At 42.7% G+C, this 17,709-nt stretch overlaps 1 protein-coding gene and 1 non-coding gene across 4 annotated transcripts in view; both read right to left on the reverse strand.

Moving 5' to 3' along the window:
• Nucleotides 1–393: 393 nt before the first annotated feature.
• Nucleotides 394–17,709, reverse strand: part of TEKT3 (tektin 3) — a 40,527-nt gene continuing 23,211 nt past the window's right edge. For all 3 annotated transcript variants that reach the window (XM_025428320.3, XM_025428319.3, XM_025428321.3), the window contains 4 exons: nt 15,192–15,335; nt 12,273–12,495; nt 9,031–9,185; nt 394–715 (listed from right to left, as the gene is read on the reverse strand). In XM_025428320.3, coding sequence (XP_025284105.1) covers nt 499–715; nt 9,031–9,185; nt 12,273–12,495; nt 15,192–15,335 — 739 coding nt within the window. In that variant the 3' untranslated portion in view covers nt 394–498. The remainder of the gene's footprint in view (nt 716–9,030; nt 9,186–12,272; nt 12,496–15,191; nt 15,336–17,709) is intronic.
• LOC112647672 (U6 spliceosomal RNA) lies at nt 13,318–13,420 on the reverse strand. Its single transcript, XR_003128419.1, has one exon. It is a non-coding gene; the product is annotated as a U6 spliceosomal RNA (small nuclear RNA).

Raw genomic sequence — 17,709 nt, forward strand, 5'->3', positions numbered from 1 at the left:
TCCCCATGTTATATACCCTCCATATGAATCACAGTGAAACTGGTCCCCCTACTATTGTTCCAAAAGTACTGCGTATTGTTCCACCTTTGTTTGTGCTCAGATCACCACATACCCAAGAGTTTTTGTCCTTTCCTCTGGGTTTCCTTTGAGACAGAGCTGAAAATCCACCCTATTTGTGATTCCTGCCCTCACCGCCTCAGAGGAAATACATTTCTACTTTCCAGCCCATTTGTGTTACTCAGAGAACAAGAATAACACAAATAATCTTTTTTTTAACCTTCTCATTAGATTGATTATATTTCTTTATATCCCTTCCATAGCTCAGAAGCCTAGTAAATAGTAGAAAATGAAGGTTTGGGCGTAAACAAAAGACTTTCCAAGACAGGAAACTGGTACATTTCTAACAACACAATCCTTTATTTAGTGAATATATTAGCACTCAGTTTAAATTGCTGCCACAGGGCTTTGGTTCCACTTTTCCAGTTCCTGGTGGGGTCCCTAACAGAAGCCCACCAGCCGGAGGGTGTTGGGGAAGGTCTTGCGCATGCTCATGCATTTTTCCTGGTCAATGTACAGGGAATTGGCTTTGACAGCCAGGTCATGCTCCAGTGTGGCTTTGGTGTGGACCAGCGACTGCAGGGTGTCCTCCGCTTCCCTCAGGCGCTGCTGCAAGGTCTGGATGGTGTCATCCACCTCATACACTTCATTAACAAGACTGTGTAAGGAAAGAAGCACCCGGTTAGCTTAGCAGAAGTCACATCCCTAAGGCTGGTTATGTGCTGAATTAAGGGCCTGCATGGTTACTGAATTCCTATTAGAAGGTGGCTGCTGGGCTGAGTGCACATGCGTCATCCCAAAGTCAGAACAAATGTGCAGAGGAAGGAGTACTTGGGCTTCCTTGTAGGTCTGGTATCAGGCCAGGGCCACGTCCCTTAACAATGCCCAGGATCCAAAAGGCAAACTAAGCATATTTTAGAGATACCATCAAATTTTTGTACACACACACACACATATTAAATTATTACATTTTTTAGAAGAGGGAAAACTTATAAACATGTGACACTTTTTTAAGTAGTAAAGATGGGAAAAATCAAAACTTAGATGGACTTTCTTACGTTACTATTTTATCATGGCAATTCTTTTCATTGTTAGGAGGAGGGGGGATACCCAACTTTACTCAATGGCTAGAATTCAGCACAATTTGTCAACATATCCTGGTGGTGGCCGTGGTAGAGGTTAGTTAATGAGGCATTCCTGAAATTATAATGCCCATGCCCCCCAGCAACATCCCAAGGCAATGCCTCAAGTTCCCAGACTAAATATATTTGTAATTGTTGAAAACGTAATAGGACAAGATAATGTTTAAAATCAGCTATATAAGTGGTGAAACAGGTTGTAGCTCTAATTACCTTGTGATGATAAAAAAATGACACATTCTTCATTAAGACAAAAAGAAAAAAATCATTTCATAGAAAAATCTATCACATCTTCTCAAATTATATTAGTCAATATTGTTTTAATTTTCATTTCTCTGATTATTAGAGAAACTTCCCTGAGTGTCTACTGGCCTTGTTGCTTGCAGCATTTCTTCTGTGAACTGCTTCTCTCTTTTGCTCCTTTCTACTGAGGTATAACTATTTATCTTACTCATTTGCAAAGAGCTCTTTCCATATTAGGCATATTGATTTTTTTTTGTCTGCTTTGCTACTGACAAATTTTTTCCCTGATTTGTTTTTTGCCTTTTTAATTTTGGTTATGATGTGTTTTCTATACATAAGATTTCAAATTTTTACAGTAAGCCAAATCTTTTTCTTTGTGATTTCTTCCATTGTGTTTATATTTAGAAAGTCTTTCTCTCTCTTTTTGGGGGGTAATTAAACAGAGGCTCCTTTACCCACTGATTTGGCCAATTATATTGAAGAGAGATGACTATGTGGCCACTTAAGAGAAAAGATAGGGAACAGTTTATAAAAAGACAATAATAATAATAGTAACACATTTATTAACTACTTTGTTATATATATGGTATATAATATATATGTATTATATATACATACTCTACATGTAGTATTTATATATATAAATATATATGCATTGTATACACTATCCTAATGACTTTCCACAATCAAAAAATTTATTATTAATTTCATAACAACACCATGAAGTAGATACTATTATTATCCCCATTTTACAGATGACAAAACTGAGGTATAAGGAATTTAGGTTACTCTCCTTAGTGTTTTGCATGGAATGACCTATTGGCTGCCTTTAATTACCATGCTGCTCCCTGCCTGATCCTGGTCAGTTGAAAACACAACTCCAAATTTAACAAATTGTAAGTAGTGCTTAAATATTAAAGTTTTCTTTATTTGGGAATTCATTTATCTGCAGACTGGAGGTGCACCGAGTTAATTAAAATATACAGTAATACAGGGGTCCTGCCTGCCTCATTTAGTAAAACATGCGACTCTCAATCTCAGGGTCATGAGTTCAAGCCCCACTTTAGGTGTGGAGCCTCCTTAAAAAAATAAAAATAGAAAAATAAAATAAAACATCCACTAATGTAAAGAGAATGGTGATGATAACCACAGACCACATAAAGATGTGTGTGTCCCTAGGGATAGAAAGGAATTTCACCATCATAGAAAAATATCCAGGCCATGTTAAAATCATTATACCAAGGCAACAGTCTAGCTTCACAGAACTCTGCAACTGGAAAATAAATGTGAGAGGTCACCAAGCCCAGCTTCCTTGTTTCACAGACAAGGAGACTGAGCCAGGAGACTGATGAACTGCCTTCTCCACAGGCACGCGGCTCACATGTGTTTATAAGCTTCACACAGTTATCCAGGAAACTAAGAAGGAAATAGGGAGTCTCACTGGCCATAATAAGGAACTGGGTCCCATTTCCTGCCCCTACCATCTCAGCTCCCTGCAAGAGGCAGAAGCAGAGACCAGGGAAGTGGCTTCAGGATCCAGGACCCTTTTGGGTAAGACCATTTCTATTTGTAATCCCTACAGTGTAGGGTTACTGGGTTAACACACAGGATGCCTCAGATAAATCTGAATTTCAAAGAAATGTGCATTTTTTTAGTGTAGGTATTTTTTTAATTGTGACCAAAGACACACAACATAGAATTTACCATCTTAACCACTTTTAGGCGAACGGTTTAGTGGTGTTACCTGCATTCACACTGTTGTGCAACCATGACCACCGTCTATTCACAAAACTCTTTATCTTGCAAAACTGAAACTCGGTCCTCATTGAACACTAACTCTTCATCCCCCTGGGGCCCTGGTAATCACCATTCTACTTTCCATCTCCCTGAATATTACTGCTCTATGATCCTCATACAGGTGGAATCACGCAGTGCTTGTCCTTGTGTGACTGGCTTATTATTTCACTCAGTGTAATATCCTGAAGGTTCATCCATGTGGTAGCAGGTGTCAGAATTCCCTTCCTTTTTAAGGCTGAATAATATTCAGTCTATGTATTTTCACTTGGCACAAGGCTTTTTTTAGTAGAAGTATTTTATGCAGTATTTGGGATATATTTATACTAGAAATTATTCATTGTTTACTGAAACTCAAATTTTACTGGCCATCCTGTGTTTTGATTTGCAAAATCGGGCAACACTACCACAAGGGCCAGTGTCATACCAGCACAAAGTAGGCTCTCACAGAATATTAAGATGGCATCAAAGCAATAACTTTTCTACTCAGAACTCTCATGCTCTCTTCTTTGGCACATTTTTAAGGAGAGGCACCAAATCAGAAGCCACTGTGTAGGCTGAATGGCGGGAAGACAAGAGGGCAGGAAGGGGGGGGGTCTCATTTTGTACCCCATAGAGATCTGTATTCAATTCATTTTAACATCAGAATGCATCTTGATCTTACTTGTGAAATTAAACAAGAAAACTTTCAGAGAAAAATATGGTAAAAAGTTTGACTTAAAAGAATAAAGGAATAATCTCTTTGCAGTATTATCTTATGTTGCATAGTAGTATGAGGAAAGAGCATTCACACCTAACAATAACCTATATGCTGTAGCAACATGACGGAAGGAATGCAAGAAATACTTTGAGAAAAAAGAATTTGTACTTGTCACGGGGGAAGAAACTCACAATATGATGTTCGTTGAAAAAGTCAAGATAGGGGCATCTGGGTGGTTCAGTGAGTTAAGCGTCTGTCTTCAGCTCAGGTCATGATTTCAGGGTCCTGGGATTGAGGCCTGCATCAGACTCAACACTCCCCTCCCTTCTCCTCCCCTGCTCATGCTCACATGCATGCACTCTCTTTCTCAAATAAATAAATGAAAGAAAGAAAGAAAGAAAGAAAGAAAGAAAGAAAGAAAGGGGATAGAAAATCCCATAGGAAAAAAAAGAAAGAAAGAAAATCCCATAGGCAGCTTGATCACAATTTTGTCAACATACCTGGTGGAAATACAACAAAATGCTAACTCTGGTTTTCCCTCAATGGCAACAAAGAATCGAAGATGGGTTTTATTTTTTACTTCCTTTTTCTGATTTTTTTCCCCCATCATGAGCAGATAGATACTACTTTTAAAGCCAGAAGGAACACGGTTAAATATTTTATAAAATGGAAACACAATTTTGAGGGACTTAAAGTCTCTTTGGCTTTTAGAGACCAACACAACAAGGGCGACGGGGCCAACTTATCTTGCTGGGACAGCACGACAATCAGACTATGATGGTCTAGAAATGCCCAGGAACTGCTCTCCCATGTCTACCTCTGGGCACACCCTCCTTCAAGGATGTGCCAGCTGCTGGCTGACCCTGGCTGAGGGAGGGAGTGGAGTAGATGTGTCACCAGCACCCCAGGCCATCTGAGGTCCCATCTCAGGCCATGGGGACATGGTCTTTGCAGATGCTAAGCAAAGCATCTTGATCACCCACCACACCCACTGTGCCCTTCCTTCTCTGCTCTGCAGGCAAGTCCTTGAATATGCTTGCTCTGTCTCGGGCCTCAGCAACTTCACCCTTCCCGTCTCCACTGCCCAAAATACCCTTTTTTGTTTTTAAAATTTTTATTTATTTGAGAGAGAGAGAGAGAGAGTATGAGAGAGAGGAGCAGAGGGAGAAGTAGATCTCCTGCTGAGCTGGGAGCCTAATGCAGGGCTCAACTCCAGGACCCTGAGATCATAACATGAGCCAAAGCATCTGCTTAGCCAACTGAGCCACCAGGCATCTCAGCCCAGAACATTCTTACCCTACTTTTCATCCCACTAATTAATGCCATCCTCAAAGCCCAAATGTGAAGACACTCTTCAAGAAGTCCCTCCCTCACCCCTAGGACTATTTTGCTACCTAATGGCATGTGTTCCAAGAGCACCAACTCTTCTGCAGCCCTCCTGGCACTTGGCTGGGCCTGTTTGTTACATCTTCCCTGCAGGGCATCAACACAACAAAAGCAACAGCTCCCTGAGCCCACCTTCCTCGTGGGTGCATCTGCAGCCCCTTCTGCAGTCCACAGGCATCCCAAAAATACTTGTGGGATGAAGACCACTTCCCTGTCCCAGGTGAGGGAGGTCACAGAAGGAGATAGGGAGCTGCCTGGAAGTCCAAGTTCACAGAGTCTTCGGAGAACAAGAACCAGAGCCCAGGTGATAAAGAGGAAGCACAAGCTGGAGGGGAAGCCTGGAGGGAAGGCTGGAGGGGTCCACTTCCAAGACAGTCCAGGAGGAAGAAGACACCACAAAGGGTCCCCAGAAGGCTCAGAGAGCAACAACAAGCTGTGAAAACAGATCCACACAGCGCATCTCCCTTCGTCTTAGAACCTGCACTGTTTTCTCACTTTTTTTTTTTTTTTTTTTTTTTTTAGAAAAGGAATTGAAGATCCACAGAACGCAGGCAGCTGGTGCCTTGCCTTTCACTGCAACATGAGTACAGCTGGGAGATCCTGCACTTCCCTCCCTGTGCCTTTAGAAACACATTTTCACCCATCTTTCAAGGCCACATCTCTCCCTCGGCTTCCTTGTTCTTGGCAGATCACAGAAAGCTGTTCTGCTGAAACCACTTATTTTGGGGGGAAATTGCAGAACTGAAAAACATTTTGCATTCAAATACAAATAAAGCTACTGTCATTTTTTTTTTTAATGCACCAAGATTATTGAAGTAAAACAGAGCCTGGTCTGGCCTGCCGCCACCAAAGATGCCAAAAATGTTTAGAATTACTTTTGCAAGAACCCGTTCGGAAAATTTAAATGAAAACAAAAGTCTCAAAATGAAAACTGCAATTTTTCTCTATCCTTGCTTCCCTGAGTCTGTGGTCCTTTGGACCACGATGCTTTAAAAACAAATCTTTACAGAAACAAAAGTAGGTTTTGTCCTAAAGTCTATAAAGGAGAAATGGACATGGTATGGATTCTACAGGAAGCAAAGGGAAAGTGAATTCCATGTAGCTGTGAAGTGGAGGAAAAAAGGAAAAGTCATTCAGCTTCTGTGGAGCAACCTCCCATGCCTCATTTGTCTGAAAACTCCAATGTCAAATTAGACCACTACTCAAAATCCTTTTAAAAAGCAGCCTGGGTTTGTCTGGTGCCAGTGTGAACAATTTATGTATCCCTGTCTCTATTCCTGGTGACTCTGCAGAAACTTCCAGAGAAAGAAACTTCACTCAGCTTCCCCTAATAAGATTTGTAGAAAGCCACAATTCGTGATCTAAGCCTAACTGGCCAGATGTCTGAGCTCTCACTACCATGCTCCTCAGAAGCACGGGGACACGGCAGACGGGCCACCCGGGCACCTGCCTGGCCTCCGGAGTGGAGAACAGCTTATCCTAAATCATGAACGGGCTATATAGGAATAGGGGTTCTCTGCAACCCACTTGGGGAAACGTGTAGCCATCCTGGATGCACACCCATATGGCTATGGCCCAACAACAGCTCCACAAGGAGAAATGCAGCTAATCCATTGGCATATATTCTACAACATGCTTCTTAGCACCCAACACAGACAACATGCATGCTGTACAGTAGGGTGTTTTGCTGTAAGGATCTCCTCTGTGACCCTCAGTTTCATCCTCTGTGAGAGAGAGAGATAGGGATACAGTACCTGCCTTGCCAGCTCACTCCGTGTGGGCATTGAGGGAGTTGGATGGGATCGGGCATGCAATAGGGGGACGGATGGTAAAAGCACCATACATGTGAAAGATGGGGGAAGCAAAAGCAAATGGTTGGTTTGGTTGAAAAGAGCTCCGCAGTGAGGCAGGCAAGGGCTTAAACTGTGCCTCTACTTACCACATCACACAACCTGCTCCTGCCTCATTTTCTTTATTTGTGAAATGCAGATCATGAATGAGGGCTGAGGATGGGGCTCGCACAGAATGAGATCCATACATGGTGGCAACTACTCTACTCTTGCCATTTCAGCATCTTTCTCCTCTTCATCATTGTTGGCCTCACGACGATCTCCCTGACTTGCTTCCTAGGATCAATCCTTTGTCATGAGAAGGGAATCCCATCATGGAACCAGGTAGGGGACAACACTAGTGGCATCTCCCCGCAGCACCAGAAAGGAATTTGGAGTTCAAGAGTGGCCGCTTTGGTTCTTCCAGGTGCTATCAATTTGATTTGCTTCTGTGCAGGGCATTTCGTGACCTGAGAAGAGTGATGAAGAAATCCAGAAAGAAATGGCAAGCCGGCCAGTATTGGGAAGTTGGAAATGAAGCCAGAACGCTGGGGGAGAAAAGCTTTGCCCAATTCCTGACAAGACCATCCAAAAAGGAATGTTCAAAGTTAAAAATTATCATCATACGGGGTCTCTGGTTGTCTCAGCGGTTTAGTGCCTGCCTTTGGCCCAGGGCGCGATCCTGGAGTGCTGGGATGGAGTCCCACGTCAGGCTCCCGGCGTGGAGCCTGCTTCTCCCTCCTCCTGTGTCTCTGCCTCTCTCTCTCTCTCTCTCTCTCTCTCTCTCTCTCTCTATGTCTATCATAAATAAATAAATTTTTTTAAAATGATCGTCATAATAAAAGGCATCTAGTGTTTGGGAGATAAATGGCAGCACCAGAGTCATGCTGCCATGTATATGGGGGAGAGGACTATGCTTGATGAAGACAGCTGGTCTCAATTTCTACTGAGAACAGAACAAACTGAAATGAACCTGAGGTAGTCCTAGGGGACCATGAGGATGGTCTTAATGAGGAGAGAAGATATCAAATGCCAAGAGAGGCCAATGAGAACAAATGGGTGAGAACAAATAGAAAGGGGTCAGTGGAACTGGTAACACAAGTCCCTTTTCTAATGAGTCCCAGGCACTGAAAACCACACAGCAAGCAACATACTCTGCTGCTTATAAGAGAGGTGTTCTGGAAACTCCAGACCCCTGGGAAGCACAGAGGAACCCAGAGGACCCATCGGCCCCACTCAATGAGGCTTAACATTTATCACTTGTTTGTTTGTTTGTTTTTTTTGCATACAGTGTTGATTTTATGTCCTTTTTTCAAAAATTGTGGTAAAATGTACATAGCACAAAAAATTTACCATCTCAACTATTTTTAAGTGTACAGTGCAGTGGTGTTAAGTACTTTAAAACTGGGACACCTGGGTGGCTCAGTCATTGAGTGTCTGCCTTCGGCTCAGGGTGTGATCCCAGGGTCCCGGGATCGAGTCCCACATCAGGTTCCCCACAGGGAGCCTGCTTCTCCCTCTGCCTGTGTCTCTACCTCTGTGTGTGTGTCTCTCATGAATAAATAAATAAAATCTTTAAAAGAAAAAGTACTCTCAAACTGTTGTGTATCCATCACCACCATCCATCTCTGGAACTTAACCATCATCCCCGACTAAAACTCCATGCCCATTATTAATAATAATTAACACTTTCTTTCTTTTTTTTAAAAATTATTAACACTTTCAAAGAAGGCTCCTAGACAATGACTGTTAGTGTGCTCTTCCATGTGACAGCAGAAAGCGACTTTATAAAGAACATGGAGCCGCCACCATGGGGCAAGTGGGTTGCTCCAAGGTGCACCCTGACCTTGCCCTTCCTGCCAAGGGCACACTCCCGCCTCACCGTAGCTGAGCCATGTCCCGGCAGAGTTCTATGTTGGGTCTCCTTGTACGCTCGTCCAGTCTGGTCTGAGCCACCTTCAGGAAGGCAGACTTGTCTTTGATGGCCTTCTTGATGGATTCTATGGTCATTTCAGTCTGGAAAATCTCCTGCAGGGTCTGTATGAAAAGAAACAAATGCTTGAGGCCTCTTGCATTTAAGGCTTGAGGCCTGCCTTGCCCTCTCCACTGGGCAGGTGGATTCTCTCAAGGCCTTTTTCCCTCCCTGTCATCCAGACTCTCTGAAGAGCTGACTGTGTGTGTCTCTTCCCTCTCTAGGGGAAATCTGCCAGGCAGGGGGTATTTATACCACAGAAATGAGCAAATATGACAAAATGGCCCCCCCTCCCACCCACAGCCCCCAGATCACCTGTCGTTAAAAATTCACATGTATGCATAACTCTGAAAAAATGTGAGGCTGTGAGGTTTGAGGGGCCCTTAGGTCATCCTCACATAGCATGTCCTGCCTCTTTTTCTTCTTACCAGTGTCCACGGAGATGTTTTCCTGCTGGTGGAGGATTTGCCTTGAAGCAAATCAAGTTCAAGTTCCTGTGTGTCTCACTTATAAGGAAGGAGTACTATACAGGATGCTATTCAGAATCCTGATTTTATATTATTTTTTCTTAAAGAATGTCCCCCCAAACTGTTTAAACCTGAGTCCTTTCTTGGTCTTCTCTCCCACCTATGCTCCGACAACTCTTCTTTCTTCTACGGCTTTGACCTCTGCACTCCCAGTTCTCCAAGTCCACCTAGCACTGCCCCCTTCCTCAGCCACCTTCCTGTGGCCTGAAGACACACCCCAATGTCCCGCAAATTCTTATAAAACCTCATGTCTTTAGCACCACGCTCTCACCCAGTCCCACCTGGGTATTCTCCAGCCGGTACCCTCCCGCCTCCTGCTCCCAGTCCCCATGGCACACATTCCATAATGGTCTTATTCACTCCTTCTTTTGCGACCAGCAAATCTCCAGGTGGCCCCTCTACACCGGGACCCAGTGGCCCTCATGAAACTGCACTCTCAGAGTCAATAATAATCCTCCCCGATGTCTCCCTCTCATTGAAACTCTTACCCTGCTTGTCTTCTCTGGCCAAGCACTGTCCTAATTCCCAGCCTCTCTCTCTAGCTGCTCCTCACCACTTCCAGTGCAAGGCTGCATCTTGAACCACTTCTCTGCTCTGTCCCTTCTCCCCTCTCATGTAGTGTAACATCAGGGACTCACCACTTGTATAATCCAGGAGCCCTGAAATCCATCACTTCAGCTTTGACCTCCCTCCCAAGCTTTCAACAACCTGTTGAAGATCATTGCAGTCGTCTATCACCAAAGCCACCCTTGGGGGCTCCCTGTCCCCCTGAAGCTATCCCTATCTCTCACCAGCAGAAATAACTCTTCCTTCTGAAGCTGTTTCATCTGCAGCTCCAAGTTCTTTTTACACCTTTCTGGTCTTTTCTACTTTCATGTCTCGTCTCAATCCAAATACAAGGTGGCAGAGCTAGTGTGTTGCTGATCAGTGTATACCCCCAAAGTCCCCAGCACAGTACTTCGAATGTAGCCATTCTGGCCCAAATTCTGTCCTCTTTCCCAGCCCCAGAAAGGCTCCTGTGTTGATATCCTAATCCCCAGTATCTCAGAATGTGATTGTTTTTGGAGATGGAGCCTTTGAAAGAGGTAATTGCGTTAAAATGAGGTCACTATGGTAGGCCCCGGTGCAAAATGACTGGTGTCCTTAGAAGAAGGGGAGATTAGGACACAGGCACGCATAGAGGGAAGAGCACGTGAGGACCTAGTGGGGGTTGGCCATCTGCAAATCAAAGAGAGAGACCTCAAAAAAAATAAAATTTAAAAAAATAAATAAATAAACAAACAAATAAATGAATAAACAAACAAACAAACAAATAAATAAATAAAAACAAAGAGAGACCTCAGAAGAGATCAACTCTGCTGACACCTGGATCTTGTACATCTAGCTTCCAGAATTGTGTGTGTGTGTGGGGGGGGGGGGGGGGGAGTGACTTCTGTTGTTTAAGTCATCCAGTCTGTAGTATTTTGTTGTGACAGCCCCAGAGAACTAAAGCAGAAGTAAATAAAAATTTGTTGAACAAAGGGACTCCATCAGGTGAGCCTTCCAGAGGCCTTCAGAATAGCTTCATACTGCCCAGTGAACACCTTCCCATGGATGTCTTCTACAGTGTGGCTCCAGGCCACCTTTTCAGGCTTCTCTCCCAGGACACACACCATCCATTTACTGACCTGAACTCCACTTCTCACTGGCTACCTCCTGAGGCTTCATTCAAGACATCACCCTGCCGGAATGTTCACCTCTTTCTCCAAACCCCAACAACACTTTCTACATTTGCTGTTTGGCAACTGCAATTTCTAATTTTCTATTGATACTAATTGTTCGTGAGCTTTTCATACACGTGCACATCTTGACAAATATAAGCTCCTGGGTGGCATGCTGCCTGGCCCAATAAATATCTGTCGCCCAAAGAAAACAACATGAGAAGGGAAATTGCTGTAGTCTAAGAAAACATGGTGCCCTCAGTTGGATAATACCTCCTTCCAGCACACATGGCTGACTGTGTCAGGTCTTAAAATAAAACATGAAAACCTATAGGCAGCACAATCCACAGAAATAATAAGGGCTCCAAGACTGATACTAAATAAAGAGCTCTTTGTTTATCTTGAAACATTCAAATTCTGCATAAATCCTTCATTTTATTGTCACTCTAAAATGCTTATGCTTGGAGCACTTTAAAAAGTTCAATATCAGAAACACTCTTGATCCACCTAATAGTTTCCTGTATTTGGTTTTGTATTCCAGAAAAAGGGCCTGAAATAATTTCACAGAAAACATTCCTCCCATATGTTCTAATAATAAATTCACTTCCTAGTTACATACAGTGATTCATTAAACTTTAATCATAATATTTTTGTTTCTATTAAATGCTAGGAACCTTTCAATGCATAGTGCATTCTTTGTATTCCAAAAACCAGGGGATTCCAATTTCATTTTGACACCTGGCTACTTGGCTAAAATAAATGGTGTGCTTTGTACTGTTTTTAATTTTTCTTAGTCTGCACGGCCAGGAGGCCATGCATCTTATGGTGTCTCTCCAGGAATGGTGAGAGATCTGTGGTCCCAGAGCCCCCTCCCCTGTTCTATCTATCCAGGTCAGCTAACGGATACCACCGGCGCTTGATTTACCTTCGCTAAGTGAACCTGAATCTTATTTTTAGCATCTGCAGTCTCAGCAATGCGATTGGTGAAAGATACATTCACTTTGTTGAATTGATTCCACATCTCATTGGCAGTCACAACCAAGAGGTTTTGAATGTCATCTCTTAGCTTGGCAGAGGCTGCGCGTTCACTTTGGGAACGGAGAATATTGTCATCTGTAAATTTGGCCCAGGACTCAGGCACCGAGACTCTGGAAAAAAAAAAAAAAAAGGTAGAACCATACAATGGTAACAATGATGAATCAGCCTGGACAGTCTGTAGGCAATCATTCATTTTGTAAAAGGAGAAATCCCCTATCACTGAATCCTGGTTTTACTACATAAAATGTAAACATCAGAGGAAAGCTTATTTAAAATTTTTCTTAATTGTTCCTTATTTTCCTGCTTAGTTTCTGTAAATCCAAAACATACACCAAGTCCTCTACCACTCGTCGGCCAGGGGGCAGGGAGCAGTGGGGAAGGGATGGATGAAGGATGCGAGTATGTTGGTTCACAAGAAGTGTGTCTCCCCAGTCCAATAAGCAAATGAGAAAATATCCAGTGTCAGGAGTAATCAGAGTACTAAATGAAAGCAGCAACATACTAATAACCCTTTATCAGAATAGCAAAGACTGAAGAGAATGGTAATTTTCTGGTGTGCATGTTTTTAAAAGTTTTCTCTCAGATCTTGCAGGCAGGGTTGTTGAACTGGTACAATCATGCCAGAGGACAACAGACACCAAGAACCTATCAAATGTAACCCAGAAATTCCATTTACAGAATTTTTTTTACTGTGATATAACTAACATATAACATTGCATTAGTTTCAGGTAGATGTACAGCATAATAATTTGACACATGTCTACATTGCAAAATGATTCTCACAATAAATTTCCTTATCACCTATCGCCATACATGGTTAAAATTATTTTTTTCTTTGGATGAAAACTTACATTCTACTCTCTTAATAACTTTCAAATATACCATACAGTATCATTAACTATAGTCATGAATCTCTATTTTACATCTCTAGACTAAAAATAATGTGCTTCGTGAATTTGTGTGACATCTTTGCCCAAGACCCATGTTAATCTTCTTGACATTGTTCCAATGTGAGTATATGTGCTGCTAAAGCAATATAAAAATTTGTCCTAAGGAAATAATGCTCCCAAAAAACTGTATACTTGAGGCCATTAATGTTCAGCAATATTTATGACTATCCTTGAAAACCTTAAAACAGTCTAAGTGTCCAAAAGTAATAGAAAAAGTTGGTAAATTATCATACTTTTAAATGAGTGATCCATATGGCATGCAGACTCATGTTGTAGCATATTTTCACAGTTTTTATAAATCAGGAAATGAAAAGTCAGACAGACTATATAAACAGTATGTGTGTAATGCCATTCTTTAAAAATATAAATCTGTATCTATATGTGTGGAACAATATTGGAAGGACTAAGGCAGCCCAGGTGGCTCAGCAGTTTAGTGCCGCCTTCAGCCCAGGGTATGATCCTGGAGACCCGGGCTCGAGTCCCACATCAGGCTCCCTGCGTGGAGCCTGCTTCTCCCTCTGCCTGTGTCTCTGCCTCTCTCTCTCTCTCAATCCCTCTGTGTGTGTGTGTCTCATGTATAAATAAATAAAATCTTTAAAAAATATATTGGAAAGACTAACAGGTCACATTGGGTATGGTGGGCTTATGGGTGGCATTTCTTTGTTGGTATTATAGGAAATCACATAAGACTCTAACCGTTGACTAGTTGTTAGCTCAGGCCACAATGACCCAAAATAACACCCTATGTGCTCCATATCCTGACATTCCATGAAGGATGGCTAAAAACTCATGCTGGAAATAGAGAAGGCCCTTGATGGAGGGCAAGGTGCTCAGAGCATGTGGTTAGATCATAGCACATCCCCTGCCCCAGAAGGAGAAGAGGAAGATGCTTCTTGTTCACTTCAAGCCAAGTAAAAGGCATTTCAAGGGGACCACTTAGGGCATAGGGTTTGAATCTGATTCATACCTGAAGAATCTAAAAATCAAAGTTGGCACATGCTGCTTTGGGGGTAACCAGCCCTACAAAAGAGAATCCATTTGGGGGTCACTTTAAAAGGGAGGGGGCATAAGCATGGGAAGGAAAACAGGGAACTCTTCAAGGTGACAAAAATATTCTTCATCTCGACCATGGTCACGGTTGCATAGGCATAGAAATTTGTCAAAATTCACCAAAATGCATTTTAGTGTAGGTGAATTTCACTTCAATCAAGTCGATCAACTCAGGTTTTTGTTTTTGTTTTGTTTTGTTTTTAAGGGAATGACTAGAGAAAGACCATGAACCCAAGACTGCATCCAGAGCCCTGGCAAAGACACCATTGGTGGAGCAAGTTTAACAAGTGGTGGTAATAAAACATGATGCTGTTTTTTAGCTTGTACCCTATGGAATCCAGAGCATCCAATACATTGGCAACAGTTTATTTTCTTTACGCGTATATGTGTTTCCTAGGTTTTTCTGCTTCAAGTAACTGTTATTTTCACAATTAGAAATACAAATAACAAATATCCTCTTTTTTGAGCTTTAGAAAAGATTTATTATTGAAGTACAGTTGACTTACAATGTCCTATTAGTTTGCGGTACAACACAGTGATTCTGCTATTCTATATGTTACTCAGTGCTCACCACAATAAGTGTAAGTAACAAATATTCTTTTACAAAACAATATAGGATGCAAGTATCAAAGCCTGACTGAGGAATACTCCTGGTTACGGAAGACTCATCCAAAGCAGGGTGTGTCTTTTACCTTCCCACATCTTCCCATGTTTTGCACTTTCACCTGTAAGCTGCATCATTTTGAAGGGAGAGAGGATGAATTAAATGACATCGAGATCCCAGAAGTGGCTTGTGCCTGACTTACGTTGCATCAACCCGCTCCACTCCGCGAAAGTAGCTCACACCATCTGACGTGTTTCGCAGATTGTGGCATTTATCGTCGATTCGGTAGGCTGCCTGTTTATCACTCAGATCCTTCTCCAGCTCGTGCTGGGAGGCTCTATTAGCTCTGTAACATAGGGGTGGGGAAATGGAGTTTCAGGTTTAGGTAGTCATTTGATATAAGGAAGAGTAATTGCCCTTCTGTGCTGGGACCCACCCACTCCTGTAGGTCTCTCCTCTTTCACACCATGTCCAGCCTCCCAGTTAAAAGGAGACTTCCCTGGAGATGTCCATACATGTGAGTAATTAGAACCTAGCCCACGCTGCCCCTCCCATGCGTGGTGGGCCTTGGGAAAGAAGAGGTGCAGATAAACAGAAGGTGGGTATCTGGAGCCCCAGGGCTGGGGTCCATCTTCCTAACACAAACACCGATCCAGATAGGACACTGGTTTAAAGTAATATGGCCACATCTGTGCCTCTCTTTGCTTCTTCTTTTTCCTCTTCTATATCCTAATTCCTCCATTCTTTAAGGGACAATTCCCCCAAGAAGTTCTGAGACATTTATAAAGGGCCTCTCTCTCCATCTGTATGTGAACTCCATTTATGGTCACATGAGGCCTAAGAAGTTGGCCAAGTTTGCCAGGAGATAGAAATAAAGCATCAATATTGAGCCCTGGGGCAGGAGACAGAGGGCTTGAAAGGAGATCAGGAATTGGGGGGCCTCCTGGCTCATCTGCTCCAGCAGCCACCACCCTCCTGGGAAGGAAGAGGCACTGAGATGCATGGTGTTCCCTGTCCTGCCAAACAGAGAGGAGACCTGACAACTCACTACCAAACAGACAGGCCCATGGCATGGGCATGGGTGACAGGTGAGCCACATCTTTATTAAGGCAGCAGTTTATTCAACAAGTTACTGAGTGTCTACTACCTGTCAGGCACTGTTCTCCAAGCCTGAATGCGTCAATGGACAGAGCAAACAGCTCTTCTCCAAAGAAGCTTACACTCTACAGAGAGGAGATAGGCAATATCCCTCATGAATAAGCAAATCATGCAGCCTGTTAGCTTAACAACACAGAAAACAAAGCAGAAAAAAAGGAAGCAAGAGTGTGAGTGATTTAAATAAGACAGTCAGGGTAGGACTCCTTAAGGAGGCAATGCTTGAGCAAAGACTTGCAGGGGGAAGAAGCAGATCATGCAGAGCTGTGTTGGAGGACATTGGAAGAAGTCAAGTTTTCCTCCAAGTGAAGTGAGGGACGGCTGATTTACAATTTTAAAGGATTGTTTGGTGCAGGGGGGCAGGGAGATCCCTTAGCAGATAGGTACAGTGAGCCAGGTGAGAAATAGTAGCAGTTTGGACCAAGGGGTAGCAGTGAAGGAGGTGACAAGTGTTCGGATTCTTAGTATATTTTAAAGAGAAAGCCAAGAGACTCAGCTAGGAGATTAAACATCAGTGGAGGGAAAAGAGGTAGAAGCTGAGTAATTAGAATAGCAGAATTCCATTGACAGAGGTGGGAAAGTTTTTTGGGGAGAAGACAAAAGTTCAGCCAATACACTGAGCTTGAGCATCCATTAAACATCCAAGTGCAATACCAAGGAGGCTGTTGGAATTTGAGAGAGAAGTCTGGGCTGGAAATAAAAATTGGGGGATCATTAGCATATAGATAGTATTTGAAAAAGCAGGATGAATGGATGATCTTCATTGTTTTGGTATTCCTGGCCACTCAAAATGCTGCTGGCATACAGAAGCCATGTGGTAAAGCCTACGCTGAATTTGAATAGATTAATTCCAGCTGCAGCTTCCCCATAGCCCATACTTTTAGGTAAGTCACTTGATCTATGAGAGTTCATTTGTGTGTGTGTGTGTGTGTGTGTGTGTGTGTGTGTGTGTGTGTGTAAAATGGAAATAAAGGTAGCAACATGCCAGTAGCTCACATTTTGTGAATCCTAAAACAATTTTGTGGATTCTAAAGCACATACAACAGATAAAGACACCTCCCTTTGCTATTTGTTTGGTCTCCCATCTCAGGTTATTGTGTTCAAACTCTAGGATTAAAGGCCTTTCTCATTTGTGGTTCTGGGACCAAGATGCCCCATAGCCTTCTTCTCTTGGGCTGACATAACCTTGACCTCCTCTGACCTAACATCAGAACCTTCTTAGGAAGAAGGTGCTTTAGGCAGCACCCCATTGTTCTGTCTTATAGCCCAAGATGGGAAAAAATCTTGGCTGCCATGTTGGTGACTAATGACATTCCATTTCCAACTGAGATCCAAACTGAGGCCTTCATTGTGGGTTCCAAAGCAAATAGAGTTGAAAAGCCCTCTTCCTATCACCTTCAATGGACCAAAACCAATGACTACATTAAGGATCTCATACATTCTGAAGAAACCATCCCAGGAAATGAGGTAGACATTTTATTCATTGTATATTAATGTTTTTAAAGGATCACAACAAAGGTTCCACACAGTGCATACATGGAGACAGAACTTCCTGCAAAGACTTC

This window comes from Canis lupus, chromosome 5 (assembly GCF_003254725.2).
Source record: "Canis lupus dingo isolate Sandy chromosome 5, ASM325472v2, whole genome shotgun sequence".
Classification (NCBI taxonomy): domain Eukaryota; kingdom Metazoa; phylum Chordata; class Mammalia; order Carnivora; family Canidae; genus Canis; species Canis lupus.